The sequence below is a fragment of the Antennarius striatus genome, chromosome 5, assembly GCF_040054535.1.
Source record: "Antennarius striatus isolate MH-2024 chromosome 5, ASM4005453v1, whole genome shotgun sequence".
Classification (NCBI taxonomy): domain Eukaryota; kingdom Metazoa; phylum Chordata; class Actinopteri; order Lophiiformes; family Antennariidae; genus Antennarius; species Antennarius striatus.
Window position 1 is genome coordinate 13,196,831 of NC_090780.1, and position 23,238 is coordinate 13,220,068.

The window sequence follows — 23,238 nt, forward strand, 5'->3', positions numbered from 1 at the left end:
GGGTATGATGTTGAATTCAGGGGTGTCATGGGATGTTGCAGTCTGACTGCATTGTTTCATCTACGAAGAACCTCTCTGCCCCCTAGTGGAGAAACATGGTCAATCCTGAAAAATGACAGGTACAGTATTTCAACGCGACTTCATGTTGTGTTAAAAAAAAAAACAAGCAGAAAATATTTGTTACATTTGCTCATAAGAGCCTGTTGAATTTTTTAGTACAAATATTAACCAAAAATATTAAAGATTAAATTCACTTTACTGATGTCTCCTCATCGTGATGAGGAGGTGTCAAAATTTATTATGAAAGCTTTCGGCAGTTACACGGTGATCACGGCAAAAAGCAAGTGTATCAGTAAGTACAAAGAATAGGAATTTACTCTCTTCTTTTATACATGAGATTGAGGTGTTTTTCTGCAGAAAGCACATCAGAAAGAAGTGTGTTTTACCAATTCCCATAATTCTTTATCAAAGATATGTCTCAGCTGCATCCTTATCAAGCAGCTGGTGTGGCTCCTGTGTTCCTCCCCTCTTCCTGTGCTCAAGTGACTAATCAGGAGTTGTTTTGCTTAATACTATTCAAGCGGTGCCTCACTTTGTTAATACTTTTTCTACATCAAAGTCATCAAAAGGACACGATTAACACAATTCGGTCATAGAGGTTCTCATGAGTCTCAACGAGCTCTTATAGCTTCCGTAGTCAGTAACGCTCAGTAACGATCCTTGTCTTAGAAACAATTACGGAACATGCCTCCAGGAGTCTGACCCCAGAACAGAGTCGCAACCTTATTGCTGATAGGCTAATAGACTTCCGGTTTATATGAGTGACACGAGGAGAGGCCAATCAACTTCTTCTACAGAGAAGTAGGCGGGACATTCTTTAAAGTGTTGTAAATTCGTCTAGTAGTACAACATGGCGGCTGTGTAGCTTGAGTAAGAGTTGTGGAACAAGCCGATTAAACGTGTATATCTCGCTAGACTCCGGAAGACTGAAAGAGACGTATACAGATAGAACATCTCCGTTGGTTCGTGTCTGTGGACCGCAGTTACCGTTTATAGGAAATGAAGGGAAAAGACCGGTCGCCATTGAAGAAACGCTCTCGAGCGGCCGAAGACAGCAGAGACCGCGGCGGAAGCAACCCGAGTGTCAAGAAGACCGGAACCCTGTCCGTGGCTGGGAAAAACGTTGGCGACGGTTCCGCCCCGAGGAGAAGTATATACACCGAGAAAAGAGACATGAGGGATTCAGACGGACATTATACATCCAGTCGGGCCGGGAGCGGTTACGACTACGGAGCGAACAAGCCGTGTGTCAGCGCGGACATCACCGCCGAAGCGTCCCGGTCCGGTTCGCGCGGCGACGCGCGGCCTCCAGCGAACCCCGAAAGTGAGTACAGGACTCTGAAAATAAGTGACCTGGGCTCCCAGCTGAACGACGAGGAGATAGAAGATGGACTTTTTCACGAGTTTAAAAGATTTGGAGACGTCAGTGTGAAAATCGCCCGAGAGAGCGACGAGCGGGTGGCGTTCGTCAACTTCAGGAGGCCGGATGACGCCCGCGCGGCCAAGCACGCGCGCGGCAAGCTGGTGTTGTACGACCAGCCGCTGAAGATCGAGGCGGTCGCCTCCAACAGGCGCAGCAGCCGCTCCCCTGGTTCCAAGGACGGTTTCCCCGCGGGACAGAGGCACCTCCACGCACAGAGAGCTCTGTCTCCCACCGGTGGGGGATTCAGAGACTACCGGCTGCAGCAGATGACCACTGGCCGCCTGCCGCTCCATCCCCCACCACCACAACTAAGAGATCTGGAAAGAGAGTTTTCTATTTATGACACCAGAAATAGACCCCCATTTATACCTGAATGTGCTGTTTATCGTGACGAGGACCTGATAAGCCCCGAGAATGAACACAGGGCAAACAGGACGTTATTTCTTGGCAATCTGGACGTTGGTCTGACAGAAAGTGACCTGAGGAGGGCTTTTAATAGGTTTGGGTTGATAACAGAGGTGGACATAAAGCGGCCAGCGCGAGGCCAGACCAACACCTATGGTTTCATGAAGTTTGAGAATCTTGACATGGCTCATCGTGCCAAATTGGCGATGTCAGGGAAAATCATGGGTCACAGCCCAATTAAAATCGGCTATGGTAAACCCACACCTACGACCAGGCTGTGGGTGGGCGGCCTCGGACACTGGGTTTCCCTTGCTGCACTGGCCAAGGAGTTTGACCGCTTTGGCACCATCAGGACTATAGACTACAGGAAAGGTGAATCATGGGCTTATATACAGTATGAAAGTTTGGATGCTGCTCAAGCTGCATGTTCTCACATGAGAGGCTTTCCCCTTGGTGGTCCTGACAGGAGACTTAGGGTGGACTTTGCAGAAACAGAACACCGTTACCACCAGCAGCAGCCGTACATGCAGCTCCCTCTCCCTTTGCCACATTACGACTTGGTTCATGAACCCTTCGCCCATCGCCTTACTGATGCAGTGAGAGGGAGAGACAGGTCCCCACCTCTTCCTGCTCACTTCAGAGACAGGGACATGTACCCCGGTGTGGGATGGTCTGGTCTTGGTGTCCATGAGAGGATGCGAGGGGCAGCTTTCGATCCCATAGAGCGCCTGGAGAGGCCTTCTCGAGAGGCCTGGTCTGTCGAGCAGGAGTTACAAAGTCGGAATCTAAGTCGTAAAAGGAGACGTTTGGATGATGGCCACCCGCTCAATCACTCACCTGACATAAGTGACTATGGTCCACGGCGTCACGGCAACTCCTTAGAACGCAGCCCAGGGGGTTGCAGTCGGGATGGGGGACGCTACAGCGACCCTGAACGCATGCCTCGCTCTGATGGAAATTCTCCCATCAGAGCCACTGGCTTTGGAGACAAGAGAAGAAAAACACTCAGCCCGGCACGGCCGGAGTCCTCCTCTGAGAAAGACCACAAGCGCAAAGTCAGTGACTCCTCTAAAAGCCCAGTGAGAAAGGAGGAGCAGTTGGGGCGTGACTCCTCTGCTTCCTTGAAGTCTGGCCAGCCGTCTAAGGTGGTAGCTGGAGGTCAGAAGCTTAGTCAGGCCTGGCAGGGTGACCTCCTGCTGAAGAACTGCAGCTTTCCCACGTCACTGCACCTGCTGGAGGGGGACATGGCGGTGGCGACCAGCCTGTTGGTGAAGGGCAGCACAGGAGATCAGGTGACCCAGCTAAAGATCAACCAGCGCCTTCGTCTGGACAAGGCCATGCTGGATGAGGTGTCCCGGCGTATCAAGGCGGCTGGTTCCAGCGGATGCTCTATCCTCCTGGCTGTTCCTGGGAAGTCTGAAGCCGTCCAGGACACCAGCAACCCCAATGAAAGGCCACTGAAGAACCTGGTGTCCTATCTGAAGCAAAAGGAGGCGGCCGGCATCATCATCCTCCCAGTGGGGGGCAGCCGTGACAAGGACCACGGAGGAGTCCTTCACGCTTTCCCCCCATGTGAGTTCTCACAGCAGTTCTTGGATGCGTCTGCGAAAGCCTTTACCAAATCAGAGGATGACTACATGTTGATGGTCATCATTAGAGGAGCATCATGAAAAAAGAAAGAAAAAAAAAAAGAAAATTGTAAATGTCTGTTTTACACTCTTGAACTGTTCAAATGTGAGTTGTACAAACAAGAAGTAATGGTGACAAAGCAGAGTAGCAGCTAGCTTCATTCTCAAACTCTTGAAGGTTATTTAGTTATCAGATTAACATACATTGCTTGAAGAGTTCCCTTCCTTTATGTCCTTTTATTTGTTCCCTTTCTTCAAACAAAGTAGAATTTGAGAGCCCAAACAGCATTTATCAGGTCTGCATAGATTGAATTGTTCGATTTCAACATGTTTGCAGTTCTATGTTTATACAGTAAGTACAGTAAGAATTAGAGCCAGGTCATGTAAATAGAAATTTTCTCATGATAAAAGAAATGCGTCTATTTGCTCTAAGGCTCATTATTTGGCGCTTTTTAGACCTGCATCTGCATCACCAACGGCTGACCAGGTAACATTTTGAGTATTTCCCAATTCCGACTTTGCTTGTGACCACTTCTCTAACTTATCGGGTTTGGGAACTTAGAACTAACTGGCAAAATGGTTTCTTTTGTCCTATTATTTTTTGGAAATGTTAAGATACATGTAAGACGTAAGGGTACCATGAATTATATGTGTGTCAGTGCTGCCCTCTGAGCTGCATTTGAGTCTATGTCACATTACAATATGAAATGGATGCAGTTATTCCTTTTGTTTCACATCACTGGTACAGCATTTAGGAGTGGAGAGACCAGCGGCAAACTTTTATAATTTACTGGAATTATAATAGAGTTCAATGGTGAAACCTTCCAAAGCATTTATGTTGAAATGATGTGAGACTGAGAAGGTTTTCAAGTCCTTCTGTTTTCCAAGGTTAGGAATTGAACTGCTTCATCTTGTTTGCTAATTTTTATGTTTGATTATTTTCATCATTCATGATTCTACAATATTTTGTCAAATAATTTTTTGGTCTATAAAATTATAGAAAATAGTTAAACAGCATTTTTTTTCTATGTTAATGTTTTAATTTTCTTATGGTTCTTCAACAGTCACAAGCCAAAACATTTTCTGTCCTACATACGATACTAGACCCCTGAAAAGCAACAAATCTACGTATCTGAGAAGTTTTAACCATCAGTGTTATCTTTTCAGATGTAAATGTTGTTGCCAAGAGTTGAATAGTATCTGACAGGCTAAACCAGTGAAAAGTTAAATCCTCCGTTTTGAATGGTGTAATTTAATCCCGGTGTTCATCCTTTTTATGTGGTTTTTTTAATTGACATTGTGGTTGAGTGAGGGATTGTCACTTCTCTTCTGCTCCATTTCTTACCATAAGTACCTAAACAACTGGTCACATGTCAATAGGTTGAAAGTAACACTCTGCCATCAGTGGAATGTGACCGAATCCTCTAAATGTGTTGGAGGAGGGCCACTCCACTGTGGCCTTAGACACCTTTCAGGGACTGTTGTGTTTTTCATGCTTTGCTTTAAATTCTGTGTCAAATGGAGAAATTGACTTGAGACAGAAAGGGAAAACATCAGTGCTCATGGGCCTGAGACTTAGACCTGTCACAGAAGTGTGAAACACACTTGATTTTGTCTCAATAAAGATACTCTTTCGTGGGAAACACAAGTGCCTTGGAAGACAACTTTTGTGACCTTTTCTGTGCTTGGAATTGTCTATCAAACTCTAAAGGCTTTAGCGCTTTGACAGTAGGAGCATACCCAGCAGGAAGGAGAAGAGGAAGTGTGAATCAAGGGAAGCCATCCTCTCCTATCCGGTTTTGTTTTGCTGATCTTTTGTCAGATGATCTCTTTGAACTTCATTTAAATTGAAATTTGGCTTTACTAGAAAACTGCAGCTGGGACATGAGGCATACTCCTCGGTTGCCCCTGGTCTGTCAGGCTGGAGGCGTGGAGCATCAGCTGTGCTCGTCTATTTCATCACAAGTGGTCTTCTGAACTGCGGCAGGTTGTCAGCGGAGAAGCAGCGGCATTTGAAGGCTGCCCTGGTCATCTGTCTCATCTCACCCCAGCAGTACTGATTCAGCACCTGCAGCAGCTGGAGAAGGGGAGCAGCGTTTGCACACGTAGTCCCTTATTCTTCTTGCAATGGAGTCTTGATGGAGGTTTACTGTGCTAGGGTCAGACTTCTTTAGAACAGTTTCATCCTGTGTCGAAGAGATTGAGACAGCATCTGTTGGCTGTAAAATGGAAAGGAAACGCCAGAGGCAAGAAAAGCACCTGTGCCTAGAAGTTTTAGACTTGAAATCTGATTTATACACTTAAAGATGATTCTGTGAACCTGCCTATGATAGCAATCTGAAGAATTCCTGCTATCCAGTCAGAATCTGCTACACGATGTGTGTCATCAGGATGGTGTTGCTCTGAACCACGTGGACATTTGTGCCTTCCATTGACATCCAGAGGATACTGTCGGTGGGATTCAGGATTTCCCTTGAAGTGTAACGGCCTAACCCTGGATGCCCCTGGTCCTGGTCCACAGGTTAAGTATTGGGATGGTCAGGATGTAATGACTTTGAGATGTATTCAAATGTTTATGACCATACTGTACCAAATTTAAAATATGGTTAGAAAACTACACATACAGTATCCCAAAAGCATAAATTCAATTGTCTGGTCATCACTAGTTATTTAATAATGAAGTAGTAACACCTCTGGGAAAATGAAAGCAGCACAACAGATCAGTAACAGGATCAAATGTTGAATCAAGGCTGAGTGTTTTTGGATAGAACAAGAAAAGTTAGTGATGTGTGAGGAGGTTACTTGTGCTTTAGCCTTGGTTGAAGAAACTGCAGGTCTGTCGTGATCAGAGATAACAGGAAGTCAGGAAAATGTCACTTAAATGCTGATGCACCGGATTGTGTGACAGTGATGTGTAGATATGGTTCTCAAAAATACCTTTATTATCCTCCAGTATGGCATATTTTAAAAAACTACATTCATCCCTGACATAACTTGAAATCATCCGTTTATTACTGATAACACAGATGAGCATTAGACTGATAAGTTTTGGTTTTTCATAATTGTCAGTCAAGGACCAAAATTGGACAAAATGTGGAGACCATTTAAATATGGCAGCCTGATATGTGGGGCTAAACTAAGAACTGGTATGTAATGCTAACTGACCAATTTTCATTCCTAATTGTTTTTTTAAGTCTTACAGGGTCATAACTGTAATGTTGAGCTTTTCAGGTTTCCACACGAGGATCTCCGACCTGAGAGTGAGTACACTTCATCATCCTTTAGTATAATATTAGAGAGAACATGAGTTAAGTTAGGAGCGAGTTACCGAGGAGTTGGATTCAAGACGCTCACAGTCCAGAGAGGCTATGGCTTGGTGAGTACAACTTCACTTTTAACTTTTCATGTTTTTACTATTTTTTAGTGACGTAAATTGAATTTTATATGTTTTTAAATAAAGCTACTCTCCAAAAGTTTTGACATCGAGTCTTTTTTTTATTATTATATTCAGTCTGTTTCAGTGAATATGTGAGTACAGTACTTTGAAATGCTGGGCATGTGATGGCCCTGGATCTGATACTGTTAGTCCTGTAGGGGGCAGAGGTGGACAGAACCGTATTAACCTGCTCAGAGCAAAAGATGAGCTCAGGCAGAAACCATACAGTGTTTCTCGTGTGTGAGGAGATTATCTCATTGGAATATGATTTACAGGAGAAGAGTGAAAATAGAGCAAAGATAAATGAAATGTTGATTTTGAAACCTTGTCTCCTATTTTATATCAGTTTTGTGGATAAGCAACATGACACTGGAAAGATGATTAAATATTGTTTCATTGATGACCAACTGATCAGTGATGGAAAGTACCTAACTAACATTTCTGCGTGGAGTTTGCATGTTCCCCCCATGTCTACATGGATTCTCTCTGGGTTCTCTGGCTTCCTCCCACCACCAAAAACAGGCAGCTTGAGTTTAGGTAAATTGGTCATGTAGGTGTGGGTGTGATAATAATAATACAGCTTGTGCTTTGATCTATGGTCTTTGTTATGATTGCGTGAACTAACGGAGGGAGAAGCACAGTTACAATATAGAAGATAAAAACCCTAAAACTTGATGTTGCATCTTAACATGTGTGATCTCTTTGTGTAGCGACAGATCTTTGGCCTCATTAGAACAGAATATGTTTACCTGAGGTCAGCCCTGGGATCCTTGGAAAACTCCCATGAAACACACTATCCACAAAGACCACAATACAAACCAGGTCGAGCGCAGGCAAATATTGTATGTAGGTAACAGGGGCCGGCAGTGTAGGAGCCAACCCCCCCTCTGCAGGTCTAGTGCATGATAATCACAACCCCATGTTTTGTTTAATGCAAAAAGGGTGGTAGTTTAGTTTGAGAGAACCTGCAAATACATCAGGCCATCACACGACCTCAGGAATTAGGTGATCGATCCATGTCAACACAGAATTTTAGAGTTTGGAAGAAAACAGGAAGAATTTTGAGGTGTTTTCCGGGGATCAGATAATATAAGAATAACATTTTCAGATCATGAGTTTATAGTCTTTAAATGTTATATATCACACACAGACAGTTGAACTATGGACAAGTCCACTATTTATACCTGCCAAATTTGGCAAAGACGTTCAATGCTGACAGGAGGGAGACCCAAATGGGAGTTACTGTGTCAACAGCCTCCACATAGTTAGAATAAAACTCGATAGGCCTTTTTCAGACATTATGTAAGTAAGAAAAACAACACATTTTAGACCTTAGGGCCAAGTTATTGTTATTGTTTTAAAATGCCCTTGATTAGCCATTCCAGGTTGTAGCATCTACTGTATATAAGGGTTTCTCAGTATGGATCAGTGGTTCTGTCGCCACTAGATGGCGCAGGACCCGTTAAACTGCACATCCAGTCACTTTACCATTCATGTAATTCTACTGGTAGGGGCCTGAGGAGAGGATGAGTCATCGTACTTAGAATTCAGTCTCCAAACCACAGAAACAACTGCCAGTCATTCAGACAACAGGCGCCAGCTTACATTAGTGCCATCTGTGTGATGTTCAGTGATCTGAGATTTCCTTCAGGCTGCTACATTTGTTCTAAATATAATCTGTGATTTAATATCCAGTGGGGATGCATCATTCAGCTCTTCCATTTAAACATGTGCATCCACTCACAGATGAGCCATGAGAAACCCACCACACACTTCCTATGAACACACTGCACTGAACATTTTGATAAGGAGATTCTGTTTGACTCTGAATTCTACCCTGTTGTTGTATTTTCCAAATGGCGAATTTAGTCCCCTTCAATAGGTTGGTGTCGCATGTCATGTGGGTAAACATGGTAACATTATACAGTAGTTCGTGAAAAAGGGGGTATGAACATCCCTGCAGACCTCTTCAATCATTCATCCTGCAGCGGGGCTGCAGAGGGGCAGGTGAAGTTTCATACTGCAGTGTCTGTCACAAAAATAGACCGATTTCTGAACAAAAACCACCCCGTGAGATAATTTTGCACACATTTACCAAATTATCATATGAGAACGTGATGTAGCAGGTTCACGTAATGATTAATGTCATCGTTACTACTACACAACACGTGTAAGAACTCATCTTTAAAACCACTGTAGCACAAAAGTAGAGGGGAGTGAGTACAAACCAGAGTGCTCACTCTGCTGAGAGGTTGAGTAGTCAACAAGCCAAATAAGGGTGAAAGCAAAATCCTGCAACACCAAATGTTGGCAGAAGAAAGTAAGTGTGAGGAACAGGTGCAATAAATACAAATCGCTGGGTGAAAGATTGCTGCTCCACTCCAGTGACTGTGTGGTCCTTAATTTCACCCTCAAGTAAGCAAAGCTGTGTCATCAGTGTTCCACAGAAAATCCACCCAGCACAATTCCACAGTAGAGTTGGCTGAAGGCTGATTGCAGCATAAACAAATGTCAGGATCAGGTCATCATTACGTCAGCTAAGTCACAACTGCACCTCCGCAATCAAAAGTAAAATTTCAAGAAATGTCAGGAGTTTATCCTCTGTTCTTTCACATCTGTGTGTTAAATATCAATTCACTGATTGTGGTAGCTTAGCCTAAAGGTGGGATGGCTGTGCCAACAGATTCTGCCGGAAAACAGATGCGCTGTGGTTTTGCAGGAGTTTTCTGACTATATTTTATGAGCTGCTGTCATGTTGCCCAAAACAAACAAAGGAGATATAAACTTTTTGCGAGATTTAGAAGTGATGTATGGGAGTTTTCATGTGTTCTGACAGTCAGACTGTTTCCAGGCTTCATGCTACTATAAGCATATTGTAATCCTATAGTTATCATACAGACATTACAGTGGTATCAGGTAGCAACACAATATATTTCTAGAAAGTCAAATTGGTCATTTATCTTTATTTTTAAATGTAACTACAGATTCACTTTACAGGAATATAACAGACAACATTCAATCTGAGTCACCGTATTGGAAGGAGACGATAAGAAACAAGATGTGACACAGGGGCTAGGCAAACATAATAGGTCCTTATATAAGATTGCATATATTGAAAAGAAAGTTATAGCAGTTTTAAACACAAAAATATCAATGACAATATTATTTGTTCAATTAGCAGGTTATTTGTCATCATTTCATTCAGTATTTGTTATAATAAACCTCGACAAGACAAATGCGGAACGAGCTCAACATAAGTTTGCTCCTTTATTCACATGTAAGTCAACAACATTCAGAATGTGAGACATTTAATAAAGCTGTGCATCGCTACATCTGGAGCTGGCTTTTTCAGTTTAATTGTTCTTTGTGTTTTTTTTAAAAGAGAAACCTGAACAAAATGATTTTAAAGCTAAGAAAATTTAATTCATTACTATTATCTGTAATGGTGTCATCTCATGCCGTTCTGTGACAACCACTCCTTAAAGCCAAAACCTATGTGTGAATTTGTGAACACATCATCTGTATCTCCTGTTATGAATCTACATGTCTAGATCAGATACTGGTGACATAATTTGTGTTAAGATTTTGAGTCTCTAAAATAACTTTTGAAATATTTTAGCTAAATAACTAAAAAATTGGTTGTGTTTGAAAACTTCAACATTCACATGAACATTTCGGCTGTGCCAGACAACCTGTGTATCGGTTGCATTACAAGCTGCTATTTCTGACTGTGTTTACGCTGTTGGCCAGGCGGATGGCATTAGCTGCTCTGTTCAGGACCAGGCAGTGACATCAGTGGATGATGACTCTCAGTGTCCACTGGGTAATATTTCCCATATGATTTAAGTGACAGAATCATCTTCATGTTACTGGTTAGAATCATACATTTCACATCCTTATAGCTGTAAAAATAAATTAGGTCTATGGTTGGTTTAAAACTGTCATGCATTCTGTCTTAACTAGAAATGTTATTATAATGTACTTTCTGAACAATTGTGCTTTATGAAAAATTTAGACTGAAAAACTAATGCTGAGAGTCAATCTGTCAGCGGGGCATCTGATATCAGGAGACACAGCGGCAGAACTGAGAGAGGGCAGAGTGTTGGCATAAAATCACATTGTTTAGAGTTCAAGATGAATAAAACATAAAGAGCAAAAAGGAAGAAATGATCTGTATGAGTTTTATTAAATGAGATCAAAGAAAAGTAAAATGTCTGCAGAAAGGTCATATGCAAGGACAATGTCTCACCAAAAGTGACAAAGAGCGAAAATATCAGCATTGTTCTGTCAACCGTATGTTCTCTAACAGGGACATTATATACGCTGACAGAGCAGAAGATTTTACTAAGCATGTTTTTTCCCCAAAATAGATATTATATGCTGACACATAACAGAACAGACATCCTGTAGCCCATAGTTTGGGGTAGAACACAGTGATCATGTCAAGGTTTCATGACAAAGGAGTTCAGCTGCGGTCTGCCTGAGTCATTAAATGATTACATATAGTAAAACAGTTAGGAAAATAAAGTAGCAATAAAAATGATATGGTAGGTGGCATGTTGAGTTGTGGATGTTTGCTCGACATGTAAATGAGCTTCATCTCATTAACATGTTTAGTCTTTCAAATCAAAAACCATATCTCTGCAGATCCCACAGGTGATGTTGATGTACCAATAAAGTCCTGGTTGCAGTGGAGCAGCTGTCAGTAAATATCCCTGATGATGCTACATGATGCTCTTTAAAAAGACAAACAACAATAACAACAAAAACCTCCACTTCAAAAAGGCACAAATGCATATTAAATATGTTACAATCAAGGGGTAAATGGTTTTGATCTTTGAATTAGCATCTGAAGATACTGTACTAATATATCTCATTAGTATTAACATAATATGCATTGGTAAATGTTTTATTAATCATTTTAGATTTGTGTTGGTGTAAAGAACTAGATCTCAGTTTCACACAACAGCTGTGGTGTGTATGGTCAGTGTAATATGAATATCTGCCTCTGTCTGGTTTATATGAAATATTGATAGTTATCATCTTTTAAACTACACTGAATCCAAATACAGTAAATAGTAAACCGTAACAAGTAGTCCTGCATATAAGGTTTAAAGATATTTTAGCATAATAAATATTTACAAATTCCAAAATTATTGAGATTGAAATCACATTCAAAACTAAAGTAACATAAATTGATAAAATTGCATAAGAGTAATTTACACAGTATCATGTCCTGCACAGGTAGACCAAACCAAACAGGAATGTAAAACAGAGCACGTACATGAACATTTCTTGCAGTGATGATCAGTCAGCTCTGCAAGCTCTGCATAATAATTAGCTCTTATTAAAAGCATCAACTTATTTCCAGCATCTTTAGGGGACTACAGATGAAAACTAGCCTTCTGGCTAATTTTAGCTTTTTTAACCATGTGAATCAGGTGTTTTATGAAGTTGTATTGTCCCCTTTCAAATAAACTGAACTAATCTTTAAAATATCTGTACCATGTAGTTGTGTGATCCCCAACACAAAAACCTAAATATCTTTTATATATATATATATATATATATATATATATATATATATATATATATATATATATATATATATATATATATATATATATATATATAAATATATATATATATAATCTGTACTATTTTTCCCATGATATATTTTCAAGTTGTTGTTTTCTTACCTGCTTTGGTAAATTCTAGGAGGGCTTGCCAGTAATTTATGGTCTAAGAGACACCATTGAACATTTTCAGACCATTAAGAGAATACAATTCTAGTGAGAAATAATATAATATCATTCATGTAGGACACTTACAAAAATGCCTTTATCGATTTCGATATTTCAGGTCACAGATGATTTAAACACATTTCAATGTAATTACTAGAATCATTTGTGGGGTGTTTGTAGTTTTTTCTAACAAGACATTACACTGACTATTATTTTAGAGGATAGCTTCTACATCAGTAGCACCGGTGGTGTTAGCCAACAAAAGCTATATTTGGTTTGAAAAATGCTAATTTCTGAATATTACACACACTGACAGCAAGCAAACCTCCGTGGAGCAGTCAAACTGTTTGAGCCATCACGATCTTACCTTGTGTGCTGTGAGCCGAACCTTTACACCATCATGGGGGTATCAGAGCACACAGAGCTGACAGAACCCGTGTCAGACCTCCTTCTCTCCCCCTTGTCCCCATGCCACTCCTTGGCTTCGTTACCTATTTGATTCAGCCTCCCGTTCTGCTCCTGCTGGTCCTTGGGTTCCAGGAACGCCACATGTCTGTAGGGGAACCCTGTGCCTTCCACTCTTTCTGGTCCTGCTTCATCATGTGAGATACTAACAGTTGAAGAGTGAAGGCTGTCCCCAGGGTTGTCCTTTTCCTGACCTGGACAGCAAGCACAGCGGCAGGGTGTGAGATAGAGGTAGACAAGAACCATCACAATACTGACCACACACGCTACAAGGGTGGTGTAAGCTGTCTTCAGGTTATCCAGCCCACTACTCATGGTGGAATTAAACACCACTACAGTCGCATAAAGTGTTTCATTGAAAGAGTCGCTGGTGGCGTAGCATGTGTAGATTCCAGAGTCCTCGACCTTCAGTGGCCCGATCTGGAGGCTGCCGTCATGACGCATCACGGCGGTCTTGTGTGCTGGAGACAATGGGACTTCTCCCGGCAGCGACCAGCTCTTCATCATCCCATTCTGTCTGGTGTCACAGTCCAGGACCAGGAACTGTTCCAGATAGGCTTCCTCATCCATAATTCTGACCTCACTACAGTTCAGATAGACCTCGTTCAGATCAGTTATTGTGAGTTTGTGTTTTTGTGGTCCTGGTAACAGACAGGTGTGGCTGAGCCGAAAGTCAACGACAGAGCTGAGCTCCTTGAGGTGCCACCAGGCCACCACATTATACAGCTCACAGCTGCAGGGCAGCGGGTTGTTATGGAAGTACAGGCCATTCTTGATCCACGCTGGCAAAGCCTGAAGCTCATGGAGAGGCAGGCTTTTGATTCTGTTGGAAGACACATCCAGCAGTGTGAGGGTTTCCAAGCGACTCCTCTCCCTTACCAGCTCCAACGGGAAGCGTGAGATCTGGTTCTGACTCAGGTAGAGCCTCTGGAGGCTGAAGAGGCCGGAGAATGCAGAACGATCTATCTGAGAGATGTTGTTGTTGTAAAGCAGCAGCACCTCCAGGTGTTCCAATGGCTCAAAAATGTTCTCGTCGAGTTGACGGAGGCCGTTGGAGGAAAGGTCCAGGTAACGAATCCTCGTCACGTACACGAACGCTTCAGAGGAGAGGAAGTTGAGGCCGTTGTGGCTGAGCAGCAGGCTGTGGAGTCTACTGAGTTTGACTGGGGTCCACTCAGCACGTAGCCTGGTGATGGCGTTGTAGCTCAGGTCCAGGACAGCGGTATATTGAGGAAGAGCAGTTGGTACATTGGTCAGATTCATCCTGGAACAGCTGATGATGTTACTGGCACACACACAAGTCTTCTGGCAGTTCAGAGGGCTTCCCAGAAATTGTGAATTGACTCTAATTGCCTGAAGTAAAAAAGCCAGGGGTAGAACTGAGATGAAACAGCGTCTCCTGAACACGGCTCCACTGGCATGGGGGGACATCCACAGTGACCCCCTCATGGTGTCAGGATGACAAACCACAGCCGTCTGGATAACTTCTGAAGGTCACAGAGCTGTAAGGACAGCGATTAACAAATCAGTGCCTCTCACGCTGGATTCAAACAACAGCTGTGATGCTTTGTTTGAGGTAATGCAGATTATATCAAAGTGAACAGGACTTAATGTTTTGATGCATTAAAACTGGAAGGCTTCTGCAGAGGTATTTATAGACATGAAGCATCACGGGGATACAGTACCCCAATACTATAAATTGCCCTACTGGCACAAAGAGAGGCTATTTCATTATTACTGTCAATGCGACAGCGTACGATTATATTTATATATAATGTAAAAGCAAACTTCTCCTCAGCAGACACAAATAAAGCAACAATTTTTATTGATAGTTAAGGTTAACCAGTGATAGATATCCGTAGGGCAACATTGATACGTTTTATTTTTTAACTGACAGCCCTCTGATTATTAAGCAACAGCAGAGATTAAGGATATTCACTTTGCAGCTGCACGGTGTTAACAGTATGAAAGTCAATTCTGATTCATTTCCCACTAAAACACACACTAACACACACTAACACACACACACACACACACACACACACACACACACACACACACACACACACACACACACACACACACACACACACACACACACACACACACACACACAGACAAACGATGTGGAGCAGTGCTCAACTCAAACACACTGCAGTGTTTCACACATATGACGTTAAAGCTTGCGTCTCATAATTTGTGCTGTAGGAAAGCTGTTTTAACATATCACTGTGGATTGGGAAAAAAAAAGAAAGATTCCATTCTTTGTGATCTAAATGACTCCAGCACCAAACTGGAGTGTTTAGATTCGACTGGGACGCGTTAAATGCTCCAGTCACACCACTGCTTTACATGCTCAGAAAGTTATGGCTGGTCGATCAGAACACACTCAGCGAAGCATCTCCATTAATGTGGAATTAAAATAATTCCACGCATAGTTTTCTATTTAAAAACATTAAAAGACTGTTTGACATTGAATTCGCGTCCAGCGTCCAACTGCGCTCTTCGGAAACCTCCACAGTGTGCGTGATGTTGGTCCCGCTCCGCGTCCCGCCTGCTGGTTATTCCCTTACCTAGAGTGAAGGTCCGGACACAGACCGTGGGGACTGAACACGGGTCCGCGTCATCCTCCGTGGATTCTCCGTGGATCCCAGCAGCAGCAGCAGCAGCAGCAGCAGCAGAGGGGTGTCTGCGGTCCTGACCGGTGAGGAAACGCGACCATCTGATAGTTGATCGGAGAGGGGGGTGTCACACCTCCTCTCCACCCGCCCTCATCTCACTCCCCTTGTTTACATGACACACTGTAAACAACACAAATGTCCATTTTAGACATTAAAGTGTTGAATGTGAGTTTTTACGTTTTTCTCTCAGCTGATCATGGATTGCATTTAAAAAAAAAAATCTGACAGCTGTAAAATAAAGTCAGCTACAGCATTTGGATCTTATTCTTATGCAGTATGATAAATATGTATGGAAGTGTGACTAAAGTAAACTTTAACACCCCAACAGGACTGGTTTTTAGTTTCATCCCCTTTATATCACCCTCTCTTGATAGATTTTTTTTTTCCAAAGAGACAAAATGGTGGTGTAATTGTTTTTCTTTGAATGACTCACTCAGTGTGAGGATGACTCCAATGACGCAGGCCTTCCTCCTGGTTCAACTTGATCATTTGGTGAAGGACAGGACACACATTGTGTGTGTGTGTGTGTGTGTGTGTGTGTGTGTGTGTGTGTGTGTGTGTGTGTGTGTGTGTGTGTGTGTATGTGTGTGTGTGTGTGTGTGTGTGTGTGTGTGTGTTTGGGAACTGCAGCTGCAGCAATCTGTACCACAGGACGTGATGTGAATGTGGGATCAGTGTGGGGGGGTTCAGAGCAGCACACACATGGATATGGCTGGGTCCTGTTCTCTAAACTGGATTAAACCCTTTACTGTCTGTGTCTTTTAAGATGCTAAAGACACTTTCTCTATTGTTGTATGATTTAGTCATAAGGTGTTTTCATGTCTCACATTTATCTGCATTATGACGAGTGTCATCATTCACCGTTACTCTATTTAGATTTGCTTGAGTCAAGTCTTTACATTTTAGTTTTAGGGTTATAGATATAACAACTGGACCCATTTATTTACATTTTTTTCAAGGTCATATGTGGTTCTGGGTTTGTAACTTAATAAATTCACAGTTTTTTTAGGGAATGTGAAGAATATAGTTGAAACACAAGGCATCAAATCAAATATATTCTGCTATAGTAGTCAGGTCTCTGTTGCTACACAGTTGACCTTGTTATATATGAGAGAGAGATATCATAAACCAAACCTGTCAGGACAAGGACATAGAATTAATGGAATATATCTGCTGGTGAAGGAGAGTGTGTGAGGGCTCAGTGGATGGTGAGTCCCACCCCCACACAGGCCACCAGGCAGCTCATAGTACAGTCTTCAAAATCAGTTGAAGGAGGCTACTATCAGAAGGGCTACCACAACAACAACAACAACAACAACAACAACAACAAGGGAACACAACAACAAGCAGGTTGGAGAAAACAAGAGGGAAAATGATACCAAACCATCAATCACCCACATGACAAAATAGGGGACAAACTAAATAATCACAAAGCTCCAACGACAGCGAGAACCCTCAAGATCCTGGAGAGTGACACATGCAGAGGCCCCCAAAGAGAACCTACAAGTCGGGTAACATGAGGAACGGTTCCAAAGAAATGACCAACATCTATCTACCTAAAGATAAATATAGATAAATATAGATATAAATATAGATATACAAGAAATGTACAGTATATAGTACATGAAACGTTAATAAAAATGTTAACTGAAGCTGTTGGAGCTATTTTGTGCATGCATGTGTATGTGTGTGTGTGTGGGTGGGTGGGTGGTGGGTTTGTGTGTAAGATATTGTATATAAACACTGTTGTTGCTAGGTTACCTGCGTGTCTGGCCATAGGAGGTAATCACTGCCAGCAGCAGCTTTGATGGGGAGTCACAGGCGGACAGAGTCAAATCAGACCAGAGGAAGTCACAGTTTTTCAGCTGTGTTAATGTGAGCAGTCAGACTTAGGTGTGTGAATGTTTTAGGGTGCTGTTCTGTGTTTTATCATTTTTGAACACACCAGCTCAGGTTTAGACTATTGCATTACATTTATTATTTTGACGGGTGGTTTTTGAAGACTATTGTTAATGAAGGGTTAAACATAATTTGTGGTAGACATTACCTTTCAATAACCAAGATTCATTCTGTTTATGTAATGCATATATTTTATTTAACCATATATAACATTATTATCAAACAATAAATAGGTCTTGAGCATAAATCAACACACTCTCTGCTCTTGGTTCCTGTTTCAATAAAAACTATACATCTACATGATATCACTGCTGCATTAAAAACAGCCTTGTTTGATGTAGGTGAACCTTAAATAAAAATGTTCCATTTAGATGCACAGCTATGTTTGCAGGGAATGAGCTGTGTGCATGTGTTGATGCAATGCATCTGCAGCTTCCACTGTATAATACTGTACTGCAACATAGATGTCAGGAACAGTAATTACTATGAGCGAGTACACCACTATCTGTATCTGTAGCTGTTCAACCAACTAGAATATCTGTATCTGTACTCGGAATGGGCGGGGCTTAAACCGGAAGTTGGTGTGGTTTGACCAGAAATGGGTGGGGCTTAAATCGCTACATTATTTTAAGTCTAAAATTGATATGGATTGATAACAAGTTACTATATGTATTGTTTATTTTAAAACTATTTACTGAACAGCCTCCAAATTGAGATTCGATTCGATGTTTTTGATCACAAAAGTAAGAGAACTATTTACAGAATAAGTTTTTTATGGAACTGAGTCAGGACATGAATATTCTCAAGTCTATGAATGACTATTTACCGAAGAGCCTCAGAATTGAGATTCAACGCTTTTGATCACAATAGTAAAGGAACTATATGTAGAACGAGTAAACACAAAGTGCATTAATGAAGTGCATGCAATAGGAAATTATCAACTAGGAAGTATGCATGAACAAGAATTGTCATACAGTACTGTACTTAACAAAACTTTTTTTTCAGTTTAATTTTTTTTACAAAATAAAATTGTCTTTTATTCAATTATTTATTTTTAGCACCTACTGTTCTTGCCATTTTTTTTCTCATAAAGTTAAACAATGTTGATTGCGATGAGTGAGTGAGTGTGTGTGTGTGTGTGTGTGTGTGTGTGTGTGTGTGTGTGTGTGTGTGTGTGTGTGTGTGTGTGTGTGTGTGTGTGTATGCACGCTATTTCTCAGTATAGAAAGTATAGAATTATTAATTTGAACAGTTTAGAACAAACAGATTAAAAAAAGACGAGTGGCGGCGGTGGTTAAATGCACACGTACGTGCAACAAAAAAACAACAAGAAAGTTCACCAAACACCGAAAAAGAGGCAAGCTGAAGAAAACCTAAGAAGGACGTGAGCTGCGGTGAAGCCGTAGGGATGAGTCTGCGTGTGCCGGAGAGTGGGACAGGGAACCTCTAGCAGCAGTCTGTGGGGAGGGGCGGGAAGTATGTGTGACTGGCCAATCACAGAGCGAGAAAAGAGTCGGGATGATTTTCCTTCACGAGTATTAACAGGTTTATTCGTATCGTACTCGTCAAAAATGCGTTATCCGTACCGGATACTCGTATGAAACGACTATCCGGCTCAACCCTACTAATTACCATTCATTACCAGACTCTCTCCCTTTCTCTCTCTCACACACACAAGAGAAACAAGTACTGTAAGTTATGTTTCTTCTGCTGTACAGTATAACATTGTTCTGATCAAAAAATTTTTTTGACCACTTTCTGTTAGAAAACCATGGGTATGTTACCATTTAAACCACAGAAAGAGTCAATATGAAACAAATGCAGTATAATTTGACAGTAAATTTATCCTATGTCTGAGACATCTTATTGCTTTCTACTGCAGAGCGCTACTGTTATCTGAAATGACGACACATCGTTGATATAGTCATCTTTATATCAAATACAGATCCTGGAAGTTGAACAAAACTCACATACATTAAAAAAAAAGCTGTTGCCTAATTTGATTGCTTTTGAACCAATAGAACTAATGGGCTTTGGACTGAAATCAACAGACAGGCTGGGTAGCTGTGAATTACAAAAAGGCCAATTAATGTTATGCTGGCTTGGATCCTAAAAAAGATTAATATTTCTGCACAACAAACACAAAAATGATGCAACCTTTGCTTTATCAAAGTCCAAATGATTGATACTACAGGTGAATGGCTCTTACTGGATGTATTACACCCAATGACATCATTTAAATGACTGTCTTGACACGTGTGATTTTTGTAACACAACAAGTTATACATACGTGTTCCCTGTTGTCACAACAGGCCTTTAACAAGCAAGATTTAAGCAGATGTGCTTTCGATTGGGTGGTATCAGATAGCTGGGTAGGTTTAGACAGTAGCCTGGTGGATGGCTGTTCTGCTCTCTTTACAGTCCTCTAGTGAATTATGAATGAGCTACAGCTCTGGGACATTGACAGCAGATTAGTGTCAAACCCAACCATCTCATAGCACGCCATCAGGAAGAAAACATCAGTCTCTGTCTGACAAAAACACCTGCTTTGCTCCCAGCTAAGAAAATGTGATTTGTTTGTTGTATAAGAGCACGTGCTGAACATGAGTGTGTGTTGACAATGATCCATATTGACATCAATTAATCAATCAATCAATCAATCAATCAATCAATCAATCAATCAATCAATCAATCAATCAATCAATGTTCTGACTTCACAGAAAAATAGACACCAAACAAAATAAAACATCCAACAGTAAGAATAATATAACTAAATATTAAAATAATTGTATAAAAAGTGCAGAGTAAAGCGATGGTTAAAAAGGTGATGTAGTTGTGTGTCATCAACGTATGAACAATATTGACAAGGGGAGGCATATAGTTAGAAACCAGCACAGGGCCAAGGACAGCTCCCTGGGGTACACCACACTTTACGGCTGAGAAAACCAAAGTGATGTTCCTGTAAAGAACCCATTGAGTCCTATTATATAGATATGAATGACAGTAGGAAGGCCTCGTCCCCTGAATACCAATATGTCTGAACCATAACATTGAAGTATGCTATGGTCCAGACAGTGTCAAAGGTTGCACTCAAGTCGAGAAACAGTACCAGAGATGTTGAATTAGAATCTGCAGTAATTAATAGATTGGTGACTACCGGAGTTGGGTGGGTTTCAGTGGAACGACAAGATCAAAAGCCCTACTGAAATGTGACAAAGAGAGTATTGCTAGATAGACCGACAGTAAATTGGTTAGCAACAGCCCCTTCAAGGAGTTTCAACATGAAAAGAAGACTTGGGATTGGCATGTAGTTGTTTACGATTAGTGCGTCAGTGTCATGCTTCTTAACCAGTTGTTTGAAAAATAGCTGACTTGAATTCACAGCTTCCCCAGCCTGTCTGTTGAAGGCATTGATCCCATAGAATGTGACAATTTAATGGTATGAAGAATAGAACTAGTTAAGACTGGAAAAAATCTTTAAAGAGGTTAGAGGGCATGGGATCCAGAATGCATGTTGTCAGTTTAGAGGCAGTTAGCAGGTTGATTAGGAGACCAGATAAAGGAAACTCAAGCTCTGAGAGACTGCAGTTGATCTGAGCTCATTGTTAACAGCCTGAGGAGAAGGTGCACTTGTGAAATTATCTTGAATAGAGTCAGGCTTATTTGCGAAGAAGGTTAAAAAGTCATTAACAGTAAATTAAGAGACACTGGCAGAGGTATTCCGCATTAGTCTAGCAATACGATCAAATAGAAACTTGGAATTGTGTTTTTATTGTTAATCAGATGATAGAAATAAGTTATTGTAGCAGCAGAAAGTGCATGTTTTTTATTTCTAAAACTCTACACCTAAGCAGTTAATTTTATGCAACATCTGTACTCAAATTTTCTACAGATCTGTTTAAGAGCACAATTTTCATTTGAAAATCTTTGTTTTGATTTCAGCCGAGTGTGTTTCTAGTTTTAAGAGGAGCAATGGAGAATCTGAACAGTCATTTACATGCAAGTAGAAATCACATCATCTTTAACAAGCAACTGTAGGAATTGAGAGACTTCAGACTTAAAAAAAAAAAAATCAGGATTTTGCTTAGGCGGTCTGTAAATGGTTACTGCAAAAAAGTATTTTTCTAGTAACCACAGCTTAATATTCAAAGGTTGAGAAATTATCCAAAGCATAATTGGTGCTGTAAGCATGTTAGAATAAATTGATGCTAGTCCACCTCCTTTCTTGCCATGTCTGGCAGAAAAAAAAAGTTATATTCTGGAGGGGAAACCTCTATAAATGTTGCAGCTACAATGGATAATATCCAGCATTCAGTAAGAAATAAATGATTTTATTGAGAGATAATAATCATTAATGTAAAAGTGAAAAGTTTAGTTGCAGTGAGCAGGAGTTTTGGTCATCAGGATTTATTGCACAGTGAACATTTAAGAGATTCTTATGATGTGCATCAGTTCCTTTGGATGTAAACCTCCCGGTGTCTCTGTATGTGGTTCTCACAGGGCCGTCAAAATTACTCAGAACATTACATACATCTGCACAGGGCTCAGATGGCGTGCTGTTTGACTGTCAATAGCAAGAGAAGCCTTGGCGAGGTGCAAGGTCAACGTTTGTAGATAAAAAGCAGGACCCATCCTGGGAAGATGAGACCATCAGATTTAAAAATCCAAGGTCTATTTAAAATTGGCAAAATTGTCATTAAAGAGGATATTATTACTGCTGCAGGAGCCCTTAACCAAGAATAACTATAATAATAAAGAATTAAAGATAATTATTCTGCTTCAATGATGTTTTTATTTAATTCTTTAGAATTATTAAAGGAACAGATTAACATGAAAGATCATTTGGATGTCAGGGATAAATTACATGACCCCCAGGACTTGAAGTATCCATGTGTATTTCTAGTAGTGTTGTATCAGATCGGCATATTCCTTTAAAGCCATGGAGAGAAGAGGAACAATCCCAGAAATAATAGAACTGTCTTGTGTGTGAAAAGCACATACATTCTCTCTATTGGAGAAGAATACAAAATCTTAGTTACAGATTAGCAGTTGCAGTTTTGTGATGACCCATCCAATCTGCCTGTCTTTAGGCTGCCTGTGTGAATACATTTGTCTTCAAAGGTACCACGACTGTTGCTCACTTGTTGTTCTGCATTCAGAAACAGCCATATCATCCTCTCCATCTGACAGATGACAGAAAATCTCCCTGTTGCCTCTCTCTTCTTGGTACATTTGTGTCGTTCTTATGTTGCTATATTCAGTTGAGTGTTCCTATATAACTACAAGGAAAATAATGTAAAATTATTCAATACCAAATGACAGAAATACTGCTGCCACCTCTGTTCCGGTGGGTAAAGCAGGCGATTACAGTCACATCCACTACACAGTGGACACACTGCCACCATCTGGCACAGCCTGAATGTTCAGACCTGCTGTAAGAAGGTTTGCTGAGTTCTGTCTGGAGAACTTTACTGAGTAAAATTCAGAACCAAACCCA

The 23,238-nt window shown here is 41.2% G+C and overlaps 1 protein-coding gene and 1 pseudogene across 1 annotated transcript; one reads left to right on the plus strand and one right to left on the minus strand.

Annotated features, from left to right (window-relative positions):
- The first annotated feature begins 449 nt into the window (after positions 1-449).
- LOC137595581 (RNA-binding protein 15 pseudogene) lies at positions 450-6,994 on the plus strand (annotated as a pseudogene).
- A 5,621-nt stretch (positions 6,995-12,615) lies between these two features.
- LOC137595862 (amphoterin-induced protein 1-like) lies at positions 12,616-16,059 on the minus strand. Its single transcript, XM_068316216.1, has 2 exons — positions 15,735-16,059; positions 12,616-14,663 (listed from the first exon to the last, which is right to left on the minus strand). Exon 2 carries the CDS (start codon positions 14,608-14,610, stop codon positions 13,087-13,089), a length of 1,524 nt encoding a protein of 507 aa, XP_068172317.1. The 5' UTR covers positions 14,611-14,663; positions 15,735-16,059; the 3' UTR covers positions 12,616-13,086.
- Positions 16,060-23,238: the final 7,179 nt, after the last annotated feature.

Excerpts from the sequence above, each read along its gene's own strand:
- LOC137595862 (XM_068316216.1), bottom strand. The coding sequence starts at position 14,610 with ATGAGGGGGTCACTGTGGATGTCCCCCCATGCCAGTGGAGCCGTGTTC.